Here is a 15,117-nt window from a genome sequence, read left to right on the forward strand (position 1 = left end):
GAAAAATGGGGGCAAAAAAAAAAAAAAGGCACCTTTTTTACTTTAATTGTTCTTTTTTACTTTTATTTTTATTCCTATTATTTTTGTGTATGTAGTAATGAAAATGTTCAGAAATTTTGGTGATGAACACACAACTATATAATGGTACTGTGAACAACTGAATGTATGCATTGTATAATTGCATGGTATGTGAATATATCTCAACAAAATTGAATTAAAAAAAAGAAAGTTACCACTTTTCTGTATCAATGTTATATTTCACAATAAAAAATGTAAAAAAAAATAGACAAGTGTTATTGCTAATAAAATATCTGTTTAGGAAAAAAGTTTACTAATATATACTTATGCAGCAAAATATGAGAGTGAGTACTCATTATCCAACCAAATTCTTGAATAAGAATATTATATGAATCTGTTTGCAGCTTTTGCACATTTTTCATTTGGGTTATTGGTCTTTTATTTATTGATTTATAAGAGTTCTTTCTTTAGAGTATAAATCTTTTATGATACGAGTTTGTTGACTTTGTTTATAGTATTATCACTGGTTTCATGTCTTGCAAAAAATTTTTGATTTGATACTGCTGGATTTATCAATTTTTTACTTCTTTTATGGCTTCTGAATTTTACCATAAAAGACCTTCCCTACTCCAACAAAACAAAAAACAAAAAACTCCCATGTTTTCCCCTTGTACTTTCATAACTATTTTTTTATATAATTAAATTATTGCTCCATCTAGTTTTTTTGGTAGAAGCTCAATTTTTTTTTCCAGATGGCTACCCAGTAATTCCAAAATCATTTATTAAATAATCCAACTTTTGCCCAGCAATTTATCCTACACTAATTTACTGTCAGTATTTGGGTCTATTTCAAGACTTTCTATTATGCTCTATTCATCAGTCTATTTATTCATGTGCCAATGTCATTCTGTAAATGATTATAATTTCATAATATGTTTTACTATTTGGTAAGGCTAATCCCCTCTACTGATTTCCTTTTTCAAATTTTCCTTATTTTTTCATATGAACTTTATTTATTTATTTTTTTTAATCATCATTTTATTGAGATATATTCACATACCACGCAGTCATACAAAACAAATTGTACTTTCGATTGTTTACAGTACCATTACATAGTTGTACATTCATCACCTAAATCAATCCCTGACACCTTCATTAGCACACACACAAAAATAACAAGAATAATAATTAGAGTGAAAAAGAGCAATTGAAGTAAAAAAGAACACTGGGTACCTTTGTCTGTTTGTTTCCTTCCCCTACTTTTCTACACATCCATCCATAAACTAGACAAAGTGGAGTTTGGTCCTTATGGCATTCCCAATCCCACTGTCACCCCTCATAAGCTACATTTTTATACAACTGTCTTCAAGATTCATGGGTTCTGGGTTGTAGTTTAATAGTTTCAGGTATCCACCACCAGCTACCCCAATTCTTTAGAACCTAAAAAAAGGTTGTCTAAAGTGTGCGTAAGAGTGCCCACCAGAGTGATCTCTCGGCTCGTTTTGGAATCTCTCTGCCACTGAAGCTTATTTCATTTCCTTTCACATCCCCCTTTTGGTCAAGAAGATGTTCTCCATCCCACGATGCCGGGTCTACATTCCTCCCTGGGAGTCATATTCCACGCTGCCAGGGAGATTCACTTCCCTGGGTGTCTGATCCCACGTAGGGGGGAGGGCAGTGATTTCACCTTTCAAGTTGGCTTAGCCAGAGAGAGAGGGCCACATCTGAGCAACAAAGAGGCATTCAGGAGGAGACTCTTAGGCACAAATACAGGGAGGCCTAGCCTCTCCTTTGCAGCAACCGTCTTCCCAAGGGTAAAACTTATGGTAGAGGGCTCAACCCATCAAACCACCAGTCCCCTATGTCTGTGGTCTCATATGAACTTTAAAATCAGGTTGTTTAATACCAAAATAAAAGGCAGGACACTTATTTGTATTTTTTCAGGGATTGCACATCATTTACAGATCAATATAGGAAGAACTAACACTTGTATGGTGCTGAATCTTTCCATTTGATCATTTCATGATGCTGAGTCTTTCACTTTGGTTATGTCTTCTTTTATATCCTTTATAGTATTTTAATATGTGCTCTTCATTTAGATTTTGGGTGGCCTTAAGATTATTCCTGGGGATTTGATGTTTTTGTTGCTATTGAAAATGGACCTTTTTCTTCTACTAAAAATTTTAAATAGCTGTTGCCCATATCTGTGCTTGAACTGGTTTAATAAGCACATACTATTTTCAAAACAGAAAAGGTCATGGTTTAACCTATAAATGCACACTGGCTTAGCGATTTAGGATAAAATAGTAATCAGACTAGTGTCACACACTTGATAATGATAATAAAGGAGATGAAACCTCTGGTTTAGAGCTCCATTAACTACTATGAGAGTATTTTAGCTATGAATAGAAAAAAAAAAACTGGATAGAGAAAGTCAAACTAAAAGGCCCAGATTAAGTACACTTAATGAAGTATCATTAATCAAAGTGATATATGTTTGAGCTATATGACACATTGAAATTTTTTGAAGAATTATAATATATGAACATTTTAAGTCATTAAATGAACAAATTACATAACCTGAAGCTACAGGAGCAAGGGTATACAATTCTTATATCAGTTATAAAAAAAGAAACAATAACCACATACCATGAGGTTTCCATGTGTCTCCCATGTTGGTGCCTCAGTTTTATAAAGTTCTTCAAACTGCTGTCTATATTTTGAAACTAGCTCTTTCTCCAATTTATCAACACATTCTGCATATTCAACCTTAAAAAAAATCAAGAGAATAACATACTGAGGAAAAGCTAAATATTCAAATGTATATGAATATAAATAATACAAAATTATTAAAAAGGGATGAATGACACGAGGCAAAAACAACAAAGAGATCTAAATGTGCTTACCCTGTAGGGATGTCTTTCATCTTGGAAATAAGTGAGAAGGTGTAAGACACAACGAAGAATACAGGCTCTTTCTTCGTAATAATAATCTGCAATCTAGGAAGACTCAAAAGAGTTACTTATCTTTGCACAGAAGATACTCAATTTTAAGTTTACTGACAGAAAGATCACTTAAAGATATGAATGGAAATGTTACGATTTATATAAGCAATCATACAGAAATGGATACAAGTTGGGTTAGGCCAAAAGAAAGCCAAACATCTTTATAAACAAGGATAGCAAGTTAAGTCCATCAAGATGAAAGGAATTATTTAATAATATAAACAAGTTTCCAAAGGTTTCTAGCATCATTTCTCAGTCACAGCACTCAAGTAACACACAATGCTATAAAATGACAGGTCAAATACATGAAAATAAATATAAAAATAACCACTGATACATGTTCTAACTGCTTATAACTAATGTACTTAATTCTCACTAAATACCAGCTAGGAAACTACTTCAGAAGTCATGATGAAATTCCATTTTAAAAGGAGAGTCTTGTCAGAAGTTTACTGGAATAGAGGAACAAAGAAATACAAATTGACCCTGTGGAATTTAGATCTAGAGAAAAAATACTCATCAACCAGTTTTTACCACCAATGGCTAAAGGATCTCCTTTGGAGAACTTCTCAGCCTGGTCCAGTGAACAGAAGGACCTCAGTGCTTACCCAACATAGAAGTCAAAGGCCAGCAACTCTGAGACAGAACAAGGTCAAGAAACTGTCACCCAATCTGACATCAAAGAATAGAAATGGTGACTATTACTGACCTTCAGGATCAAGGCCTGGCTCTGCCTCTCATCTTGCAGAACTGTCTAAAGGAAAAGAGAGCAAACAAGAAGCCATATTATAGGCAAAACTCAGCTAACAAAGAAAATAGGTGCACATCTTTCCCTCACCCCTCAACATTATAATTTTCCATTTGCTTCTGGAAACACTTTTTATCTAAGTATATCCAAACGTGCTCAAATTCCTCTCCCTCCTCTAGCCTCAGTTTCCTTATATGTAAAATAAAGGGCTGGGCAGACTAAACGTTCTTTCACATCCTTTTCAGCTCTGATGTCCTAAAATTCTACAATTAACTTGTCAATCTTGGACCTTTCTACTCCTCCAAGTCGGAGGACAGACGTCAGATTGAAGTATGTTTTTTTTAAACCCGTTCTGATCACCTACCACTGCTGCAAAGAACTGGTACCAAAACCCTAAATTATGCAAAACCAACAAGGAAAGGATAAAGGACTAGGAAGGAGTTGGCCATAATCACAAACCTTTAGTGAGTCCCGAGTACCCCTGTAATCCTCCTGAAGGTAACACTGGAGTAACTGTACACTCTGTTCTTCATCAAGACCCTGAAACACAGAACAGCCACCTCAACTCAGCAACAATGCATGGAATGCAAAGCATTCTAAAGATTTGTCCTCTGGAATGAACACAGGACTTGAATAAACAAAAATCCTTTGAAAAGACTTCCTATAACAAAACAGTTTTAAAACAAATATTGAGAAAAAAGGAGTCAGTAACTGACATGATATTTACATAGTAATGCCAGAAACAACTGTTTTTATTTACCAAGCACTGAATATAGCAGAAGGCATGATCTGGGCCTCCAAATAAAAGGAAACATCCACATATTTAAATATAAACTAGTCAACTTATGCTGAAGAAAATGCTATAGTAGTAAATGGGTCACAAAACAACTCTGATTTGTGATTTTTAGCAAGAAAAGTTACAGCTTAGATATTTTTGAAATACAAATGCTCAAGTTAATCCCCCAAATTTACATAAACTGAATTTTCACTAACAATCACTAACAATGAAACTGCGCATATCCCTAAAGCACAGCCAATGCTAATTTTTACTCACCAAAAACTTGCTGAGTCTTAAACCCAGTTCCTTCAGTGTTGAAGCTACATCTTTATTAGCTTTCACTTTTTCAGCTGAACTTGGACTGTAAAAAGAACAATGAATCACTTTCTCTTCTCAATGACCTTCTAAGGATTTACAATAAAAATATAAACAGATATTTTTACAATAGACCTTTTTCTGCCCTTTAAGTGCCTATGAAATATACACATACACAAATAAATCTCTACAGACTTTTTAACATAGAACTGGTTATGTCAAAGAAATAAATATAGAATATGCCTGTTGCAAATCATTGTTACAACAATATCTACTATTTGTAGATACATCACATTACATTTATTTTTGATCCTTACAACTACTCGGAAAGGTAAACATCGTTATCCCCATTGTGCAAATGGAATTACCAATAGTCAGAAAGTTTAAATAATTTACCAAAAATATCACAGCTAATAAAAAGTTGAGCTGAAATTTACAACTAGGTATGTTAGTATACGTACATATATCTAGGTCTGTCCACTAGAAGGGTCTAGAAGCTATGAAAACCAGAAGCAGCAAGCACACCCAGCACCCATATCTGGGTTTCTAAATACCATTCTCCAATAAAAAAAAATACCAGGACTCCTTGGAGTAATGGCTGATTCTAGAGCTAGGGCACGGAACATACAAGATGAGCCTGGAGTATCTTGTAGTACCAGGAAGTAAGGAAGTGCTAAAAAATAAAAGAAAGTGTTCCATCAACCAAGACAGTGGCATAAAATGCTCCAGTATTCTGTTCCCTCACAGAATCTTTGAACAACCAGCAAAACAGGCAGAGCCATCTTCCTCAGATATCCAGACAGTTAAAGGGTTGCAGTAACTGGGCAAGCAACAAATCAAGAAAATGCAACCTAAAAACAACAGGAGACTAAAAGAAATCAAGGAAGACCTAAACAAACAAAAGGGCATTCTGTGATCATCAACTGGAAGACGAAATAGTCTTAAGACATCAATCCTAATCAAAGCAATGTATAGATTCAATGCAATCCCAATCAAAATTCCAACAGCTTTCTCTGCAGAAATGGAAAAGCCAATCATCAAGCTTTACTAGATGGGTGGGGGGCCCCAAATAGCCAAACCCATCTTTAAAAAGAAAAATGAAGTGGGGGGACTCACATTTCCTGGTTTTAAAATTTATTACAAAGCTACAGTGGTGAAAACAGCATGGTACTGGCACAAGGACAGACACCTAGATCAACAGAATCAAACTGAGAGTTCAGGAATAGACCCTCCCATCTATGGCCAGGTGATTTTTTTTTTTAATTAGACAAGTTGTTGGTTTACAGAGAAATCATGCATAAAACACAGAGTTCCCATATTCCACCCTATTATTAATACTTTGCATTAGTGCAGTACATTTGTTATGATTCATGAAAGAACATTTTTATAATTGTACTATTAACTATAGTCCGTCATTCACAATAGGGTTTATTGTTAGTGTTGTTCACCAACTGATTTTTGCAAAGGATGCCAGGTCTACTCAATTGGGAAAGAACACTGTCTTCAACCAATGGCACTGGGAAAACTGGACAGTCATATGCAAAAGAATGACGGGGACCCCTATCTCACTCCATATAAGAGAATGAACTTAAAATATATCAAAGTCCTAAATATAAGAACCAGGACTATAAAACTCCTAGAAGAAAATGCAGGGAAGCATATTCAGGACCTTGTATTAGACAATGGTTTCTTAGACTTTACACCAAAAGAACAAGCAACAAAGGAAAAAATAGATAAACGGGACCTCATCAAAATTAAAAACTTTTGTGCATCAAAGGACTTCATCATGAAAGAAAAGAGAAAACCTACAGAATGGGAGAAAATTATTTGGATACCACATATCTGATAAGGGTTTAACACCTAGCATTTTTAAAGAAATCCAACAACTCAACAACAAAAAGACAAACAAGCAAACAAATCAAAAAATGGGCAAAAGACTCAGACATTTCTCCAAAATAGTTTTACAAACAGCCAAAAAGCACATTATTAGTCGTTAGGGAAATGCAAATCAAAACCAAAATGAGACAACCATTTCACACCAACTGGAATGGCTACTATTAAAAAAACGAAAAATAACAAGTGTTGGAGAGGATGTGGAGAAATAGGAACACTCATTCATTGCTGGTGGAAATGTAAAATGGCACAGCCGATGTGGAAAACATCAGTTTGGTGGCTCCTCAAAAAGTTAAGTATAGAATTACCATAAGACCCAGCAATCTCACTTCTAGGTATATACTCAATAAAGAATCGAAAGCAGGGATCTGGACAGGTATGTGCACACCGATGTTCCTAGTGACATTATTCATAATTGCCAAAAGATGGAAGAAACCCAAATGTCAATCAGCAGGTCAATGGATAAGCAAAATGTGGTATATACATACAACGGAATATTATTCAGCAATAAAAATGAATGAAGTTCTGACATGTGATAACACGGATGAACCTTAAAGACATCATGTAGAGTGAAACAAGCCAGACACAAAAAAGACAAATATTGTATGATGTCACTGATATGAAATAATTAGAATAAGCAAATTCAAGTCAGAAACTAGAAGACAGGTTACCAGAGGCTGGGGTCGGGGTAGGAAATGAGGAGTTTCTGTTTGGGGTGATGGAAAAATTTGGGAAATGCATGATGGTGATGGTAGCACAACATTGTGAATGTAATTAACACCAACAAATAAAAAATCTGAATGTGGTTAAAAGGGGAAATTTTAGGTTATAAATATGTTACTAAAATAAAATTTTTTAAAAAGAGAAATACAGAAAGAAACAAAGAAAAGGAACACATAAGAGAGAAGGTGTACGTGTGATCTATTAATAATTTGATGAGAATAATCTTCACTGGTTGGTAAAAAAAAAAAAAAATCAACTCGAAATTAATCAAAGATCTAAATAAAACAAACAAAACTATATAATTCCTAAAAAAAACATAGGGGAATGTCTTCAGGACAAGAGTTTAACAGTCAGAATATATAAAGATTTCTACAGCTCAACAACAAAGACACTTGACCCAATTAATAAGTGGGGAAAAGACCTGAATAGACATTTCTCGAAAGAAGATATACAAATGGCCAAAAAGCACATTAAAAGATGTTCAAGAACATTAGCCATTAGGGAAATGCAAATCAGAACCACAATGAGATACCATCTCACATCCACTAGAACAGCTACTATTAAAAAAATGGAAAATAACAAGTGTTGGAGAAGATGGGGAGTAGGAACACCCACATGTTTTTGACAGGAATAGAAAATGGTGCAGCTGCTGTGGACAAGTTAGGTGGTTCCTCAGAAAGTTAAGTATGGAATTATTATATGATCCAGCAATCCCACTTTAGGTATATACCGAAAAAAATGATAGCAGGGACTCAGACAGATATTTGCATGCCAATGTTCATCAGGGCATTTATTTACAACTGCCAAAAGGTGGAAGCAACCCTAGTGTCCATCAACAGATGAATGGATAAAACAAAATGTAGTATTCATACAATGGAATATTATTCAGTCATAAAAAGGAATGTGGTTCTGATACATGCTACAACCTGGAATACCCCTGACAACTTATTGAGTGAAATAGGCCAGACACAAGGAGAAAAATATATGATCTCACTGATATGAAATAGTTACAATATGTAAATTGTAAGAAATATGTAAATAAAATCAGAAATTAGAATACAGGAAAACGGGCTGGGGTGAGGGTGAGGAATGATTGGTTCATGCTTAACGGGAACAGAGTTTCTCTTTGGGGTAGTGGAATAGTTTTGATAATAGATAGGGGTGGATTTAACACCAATGATCTGTATATTTGAAAGTGGTTAAAACAGGAAATTTTAGGTTGCATATGTCATCAGAAGAAAAATTTTTAAAAAAACATAGAATTCAACACAGTGAACCTGAATATAAACTATGGACTACAAATAATAATAAAAATATAAGAATACTGTTTCTTCGATTTTAACAAAAGTACCACACTAATGCAAAATGTCAACAATAGGAAAAATAGGGTGGTAGGCGTTGGATTTCAGGTTGCACATATGTTACCAAAATAAAAACTTGAAAAAACTATTAAAAAAAGAAGACAGACACTGGAGCAACACTGCCAGGTTCAAATCGTAGTTCTACCACTTTCTAGCTGTGTGACATTGGGCAAGTTACTTAACCTCTTTATGCCTCAGTTTCCTTACGTGTAAAATGAAAACAATGATAAGATGATAAGAGAACTTAAACATATTAATATTGTGATTATCCTCCTTTCTAAAGTCCATAAACTTAGATACATAGAGAAGTATTTACAGATAAAATAATATGGTATCTGGGCCTTACTTGAAAATAATTATGGGGGAAGGGTTAATCAACAAGGGAAAAAAAGTTCTTCAAAAGATGGAAGGCGAAGATGCAATAAGTTCAATAGCTGTTCAGAAGTAGAAGGGAAAATGAGGGTGGTTTGGAAACTGTGATGGGTAACAGAATGAGATCTAGACTTGGATTAAAATCAGTGAGTCTCTTCTTGACCAAAGGGGGAAAAGAAACAAAAAAAGTTTCAGTGGCTGACAGATTTCAAATGGAGTTGAGAGGTCATTCTGGAGGTTATTCTTATGCGTTATATAGATATCCCTTTTTAGCTTTTAGTGTACTGGAATAGCTAGAAGGAAATACCTGAAACTGTTGAACAGCAACCCAGTAGCCTTGATTCTTAAAGACAACCGTATAACCATGTAGCTTACACGGTGTGCCCATATGATTGTAAAAACCTTGTGGCTCACACTCCCTTTATACAGTGTATGGACAGATGAGTAGAAAAATGGGGACAAAAATTAAATGAATAATAGGAAGCATGGGGGATGGGATGTTTTGGGTGTTCTCTATCACTTTTATTTTTATTGTTTTTGGAATAATGAAAATGTTCAAAAATTGTGGTGATGAATGCACAATTCAATGATGGTACTGTGAGCAATTGACTGTATACTTTGGATGACTGTATGGTATGTGAATATATCTCAATAAAATTGAATTTAAAAAAAACAATGAGGCTAGTTCTATAAGCTGTATTTTCTTTTTTTTAACTATTTTATAGTTTGTTTTCCACTGCCCAATTAAAAATCTACAAATTCACCCAAAGAATAAAAATGGTACCGATCTCAAACGGTTACCATGAGGATAAAGTGACTTACAAATCAAATGCTTAGAATAATACCTGGTACATAGTAAACATTACGTAAGTGCTATAACCCAGAACTTAATGCTCACAGTGCTCACACAATGATGGTGGACCCTAAATAAATATTAGAAATATTAGTTAAATATTTAATAAATCCTCATCTCCAGACACTAAGATTATATAATCGGATTCTACAGTACTGTATTTCTAGAAGGAATTTTCCTTTCTTTCAATAGACAGAAAAATGTGCCCTACTCTTTTCCACTGATAACCAAACTGTACTCTCTCTGATCTACATATCCCAGTAATCTCATAAATATCTAAATGAAGGTGGTTTCAATTATGCCAGCTTCCTCAGAGTAATTACTCTAACCAAACACATGAAATAGCCATACCTGGGAGGTTTGTAGTAAGAAAGCCCCTCTAATAGCCGCTGCCAATGTTTGTTCAGTTCTGCCTCAATCTGATTCTGGAAGAAAACAAGGGAATTATATAGATGCAATATAGGATCATGTTGGGGATTACATATTCCTCTGAGTCTTTTTAATATTCATTTTTCCCCACAGTTGAAATCATTTTGAATATACAATTCTGTAGCCTGCTTTTTCTTTGCTTAACGTTGTAACATAACGATTTAACCTTATTATTATGGAAACCTTGATAAACACACTTTCTAGGGTTGCATAATATTTTATCAAGTGGCTAGATCACAATTTATTTATCATTCCTCTTAATGTTAAACACTTAAGCTGACTGTCATTCTTAATATAAAATAATGCTGGGGTAAATAATTTAGTGCACAAAATATTTTTAGGAATTTCTCTTAAGATACATTCTAGAAATAGAATTGTCAGATCAAGGCATATTGAAAAACGTTAAGGCTCTAAAAGAGGTATAACATTCATTATGTTAATTATAATAATAACAATAACAGTAATAATTTAATGGCATCATAACAATTCGCCTTCAAAGGGTCAGAACACCTGATAATCAACACGAAGAACTGTCCTTTATTGATTATATACTTGGAAGTGTCTTAGAAACCAAAGCTCTATTACCTAAAGGAGCTAGCTGGCCAGCCAGCCTAAATGGAAATGGAAGGACAGGTAAGTAGAGTATGTGTCAGAGAAAAGGCCTGAGAATATCTTTCTTAGCCTGAGGTAACAGAATGGTATATGTACCCCCATCCTCAGCAGCCAATCAAGCAGCAATGGTATCTTTTCAGAAAGACAATCAATGAGGTACAATGAAAAATAAAGATCCCAAAAACTTCAGGAGTTAAGCTACAAAACACATTCAATTTCAGCAGAGAGAAGTAGGGAATGCAGAATGTTTTTAAAGATTTGGGAATATTAAAAAAAGAAAAAAAAAGTGTATACTTTCTCCTCCTTTAAAGACAAGGCAGGATTTTTTGTAACATACGCTACACCTGGAACCATATGAATTCACTCAAGAACAGCACTTACCAGTTCTCGCAGAGCTGATCTTCCAAGCAGAATTGTCCACAGTTCTCTGCTGCTCCTGAGAAAAGAAAGCAAAAAAGTAATTTTCCTTTTTTAAATTATCAAACTTGATTAAGCTGCCTCAAAGTTATTTTGTCTACTATCTAAAAGCAAAAAACTTAATGTACAAAGCAATTTATTAAAATTTTGGAAAGTAACCCTGTTACATCATTCTTAGAAATTTGATGCTCAAAACAAAGAAAAGTAAAGCATAAGATTTTAACCTAAATCAAGCAGGTACTATGTTAAAAATGAGGATGGCCACCACATTTCATTCCATCTAAGAAGATATTAATCACAAGACAATCACTGTTTACACGTTACTACCAAAAAAATGCACCCATTAAACTATAATAAATCATCATTATAAGACACATCCTGATTTCAGAGGTATTAAAAATATGAAAAAATGTGTTTCTTAAAACTAATGAATTACAATAAATAATTAAGGAATTAAAGTCTTCCATGCTAAGAAGACATCCCAATTTAATATTTGTCTCCTCCATTCTCATTACAATATAGTTGCTAATAAGCAAGAAGAATCTAGAAAAGGACCATGTATATTTCAGGATCCCCATTACCCCAAGAAAATTTTCTAAATGCATAAACTAAGTCACTTTCTCAATCAAGTCTAGCAGTCATCATGAATAGTACTAGTGTTCATTCATTTATTAACAAAGAACTCCTAGGAGGTACCACATGCAGTACTAGACATGTGAGATAAAAAACACGAGATATAGTCCCTGCCCCAGTGAACTCTTCAAATATATCCTCTACCATGCACTTACCCCAGTCCCTTACCTCACCCATGCCTTTGGAATTTCAGGAAGTATTTTTTATTTTAAGTCTAGAATTAAATTTTTAAATGTAACCATTGAGAAATTCTCTCAAGAATTATAAAAAGGATTGGGATTATATTTTGTGAGATTCTAAATCAGCACCTAGAATAGTCAACTGAAATAATTAACACTGCTTAGAAAGCCCACTACAAAAAAGAAGCTGAAAAGATCCTAGTGAATATACGAAACATTCAGTTAAAACAATGTGATGATAAATTGAAAAATGTTTTCCCTATTAAGATTGTGATACAAAGTAGTAGCTCTATTTAAAAATTATCTTTCAGAATTTCCTATCAAAGAAGGTTTAAACATACCTAAAAACTATAAACCTCTTTCTTATGGGTTAAAGATTTTAAGAAAACCACTTCAATTCCATTGAATCAATAGCCACTAACTCTCACAATTGCACCCTGGAATCACTAATCATTACTCCGATAACAAGATAGTATTCACTGTTCAAAAATAATTAGTTTATATCTAGTTAATGAAACAAATGCCCCTTTACTCTGGTAATGTATAGGTAAAAAGGTGTAAGTAAATGAAGTCCTAAATAATTAAAAACACAGAGGCAAGCTCACTATTTAAAGAAATTTACAGTAAAATTTTGAAAGAATGCCTTTTACAAAGGGAATAATTATCATCTAATATATTTATTTAATAAATACGAATTAACAAAAAATAAAGGAGAAGGAGGGTTCTATTTAAAATTAAATACATTTTTACCTACAAGGATAGTTTCTGGGTTTGCACAAAAACTAATTAGACACCTATTACATGACCTTCATACCTAATAATGTGGCTAATAAAACTTCAAAATTAATGGCAAAAATTTTAGAGGCAGAACATACAAATTCATAGAGACAGAAAGGAGATTACCAGGTACCTGGGGCGGGGCTGGGGTTTGAGGATGGAGAGTTAATGCTTAATGGATAGAGTCTGTTTGGGGTGATGAAAAGGTTTTGGTAATAGATGGGGGCACAAATCTAAGACCTTCATAATGCTTATAAGCTTAGTGTTGGGTATGACAAAGGATATTAAACACACATTACACAATCAGCAAAAGGAAGATGGTACTAAAGGGCATGATACTAACAATTAGTCTAGAAAGAAACACAGCCATACAGAACAGAAAAGAGTCAGAGAAGAGAGAAATCACAAGAGACTGATCTAGTGATCAACAAAAGGTGTCACCTCAAATTGTTACCTGAAGGTTTGAGCAGGTGATTCTCAAAAGATATAACAGATACGGCCGGAACTTAGAACCATAAGGTCTAATCCAAAGCTTCAGGAGCGTCTACCTGTATTTTCAAGAAACTAAATATGTTGTTGCAGTGTCTCTCATTTATTTGCATAATATTCACTAAATATTTGGAAAAGAAACTAAAGCACAGAAATTTAATAATTTGCCTCAAATTCAAAGGTAAGTTTCAAAAATTTTACTGACTTCTAGTCCAACATTTTAGCAGACAAAATGGAATTCCATTTCTGCAAGAGCTGGAGTTAAGAATAGAAATTATCTTCTTTAGAGAGATCCTTCTGGCTGAAAAGCTTTCGGGTGAAAGCTACTGGGAGGTTAGGAATAATAGTTTCTACAATTCAGAACTTTTGGTTGAAAGCTGAAACACAGCCAAGCTACTCTGATAGCTCTTTTGAGGAACACACTTATACTCCATCTGAAGACAACAAATAAAAGCTACCATTGCCCATGGATGTTCTGACTCCATAGATGAGGTACACCTTTTTTGTGTAAACTGAGATTTAAGCTTAGATGCAAAAGCTTTTCAAACTGCAGTTATTTTTCTTTAGCACGCCTACACCACTCAGACTTCTACAAGACTCATTAACTGAAAAGCACAAAAAATACATGAAAAAAATGACAATTTTCAAACTGACTTTGTCAATCCCTGAGTGACTTTCCCAAAAAAACTGATTTAAGAGTATCATTCCATTTTTGACTAGTGCCAGCTTGTATTAACATACACAATTACTTTCCTACAAGAACAACATGCTTCTTAGATACCTCAATACTCCTCTGCAACAGATTCACACTTGGAGATTTAGGGTCATCTGCAAATTGGCAGACAGCAGGAATAGAATTTGTGTTTTCTCTTAGTCCAGACCTCTAGACATTTCAAACAGGGGAGAATTGCTCAGTATAATCCCAACTGATCATGACTTCTGGCACAAAAACAAAGATTATTCTCCATGAGCAAAGCGGTGCCTAGAAATACTACTGTCATTTCTTCCATCTTTGGATATGAGTTTGGTAGGTCTCCCAGCATGATCAAAGGAATCTTTCAGGCAAACCAATGCTTTCCTTCTCTTTGTTCTCTCTCAATAAGAACATGCTTTCCCCTGCAGGAGCTAAACTTCTACCCAAGCTCAGCAATGACTATGAAATAGGCCTCAGAAAAGAAGGGCACAGGGTCACAATGCTGCCTGATGTAACGGCTGACATGAAAAGGCAGGGTAGAAAAAAACAAACTGGATTTCACAAGGTACAGACATAGTCCAATGGAAACTGCAAAGAACAAAATCTCACTTCCAACTGAGGTGAAGGAAGTGATTTCAGAGAAGATGGGCGATATTTGAACTAAATATTTACCAAGATGCTATTAGATTCTGTTCCAGTTGCCGGGAACACCGCAGTGAAAAACACAAAAAAGTGGGGAAAACATTATTGGCACCATAGGTAACAAGGATGGAAGACAATCCAAGCTGTTATGTGGAAGATGGGGGTGTGGTGGTTTGGTT

General features: G+C 34.4%; 1 protein-coding gene across 3 annotated transcripts in view; it reads right to left on the reverse strand.

Moving 5' to 3' along the window:
* Positions 1-15,117, reverse strand: part of NUP188 (nucleoporin 188) — a 90,545-nt gene that overhangs the window by 74,544 nt on the left and 884 nt on the right. For all 3 annotated transcript variants that reach the window (XR_005219113.1, XM_037851224.1, XM_037851223.1), the window contains exons 2-8: positions 11,489-11,543; positions 10,418-10,491; positions 4,826-4,910; positions 4,231-4,311; positions 3,733-3,777; positions 2,925-3,017; positions 2,668-2,787 (exon numbers count right to left, since the gene is read on the reverse strand). Coding sequence is in view for 2 of the 3 variants with exons in the window: in XM_037851224.1 (XP_037707152.1) it covers positions 2,668-2,787; positions 2,925-3,017; positions 3,733-3,777; positions 4,231-4,311; positions 4,826-4,910; positions 10,418-10,491; positions 11,489-11,543 (553 nt within the window). In the remaining variant the exon portion in view is untranslated. The remainder of the gene's footprint in view (positions 1-2,667; positions 2,788-2,924; positions 3,018-3,732; positions 3,778-4,230; positions 4,312-4,825; positions 4,911-10,417; positions 10,492-11,488; positions 11,544-15,117) is intronic.

The sequence above is a fragment of the Choloepus didactylus genome, chromosome 10 (assembly GCF_015220235.1).
Source record: "Choloepus didactylus isolate mChoDid1 chromosome 10, mChoDid1.pri, whole genome shotgun sequence".
Classification (NCBI taxonomy): Eukaryota; Metazoa; Chordata; class Mammalia; order Pilosa; family Megalonychidae; genus Choloepus; species Choloepus didactylus.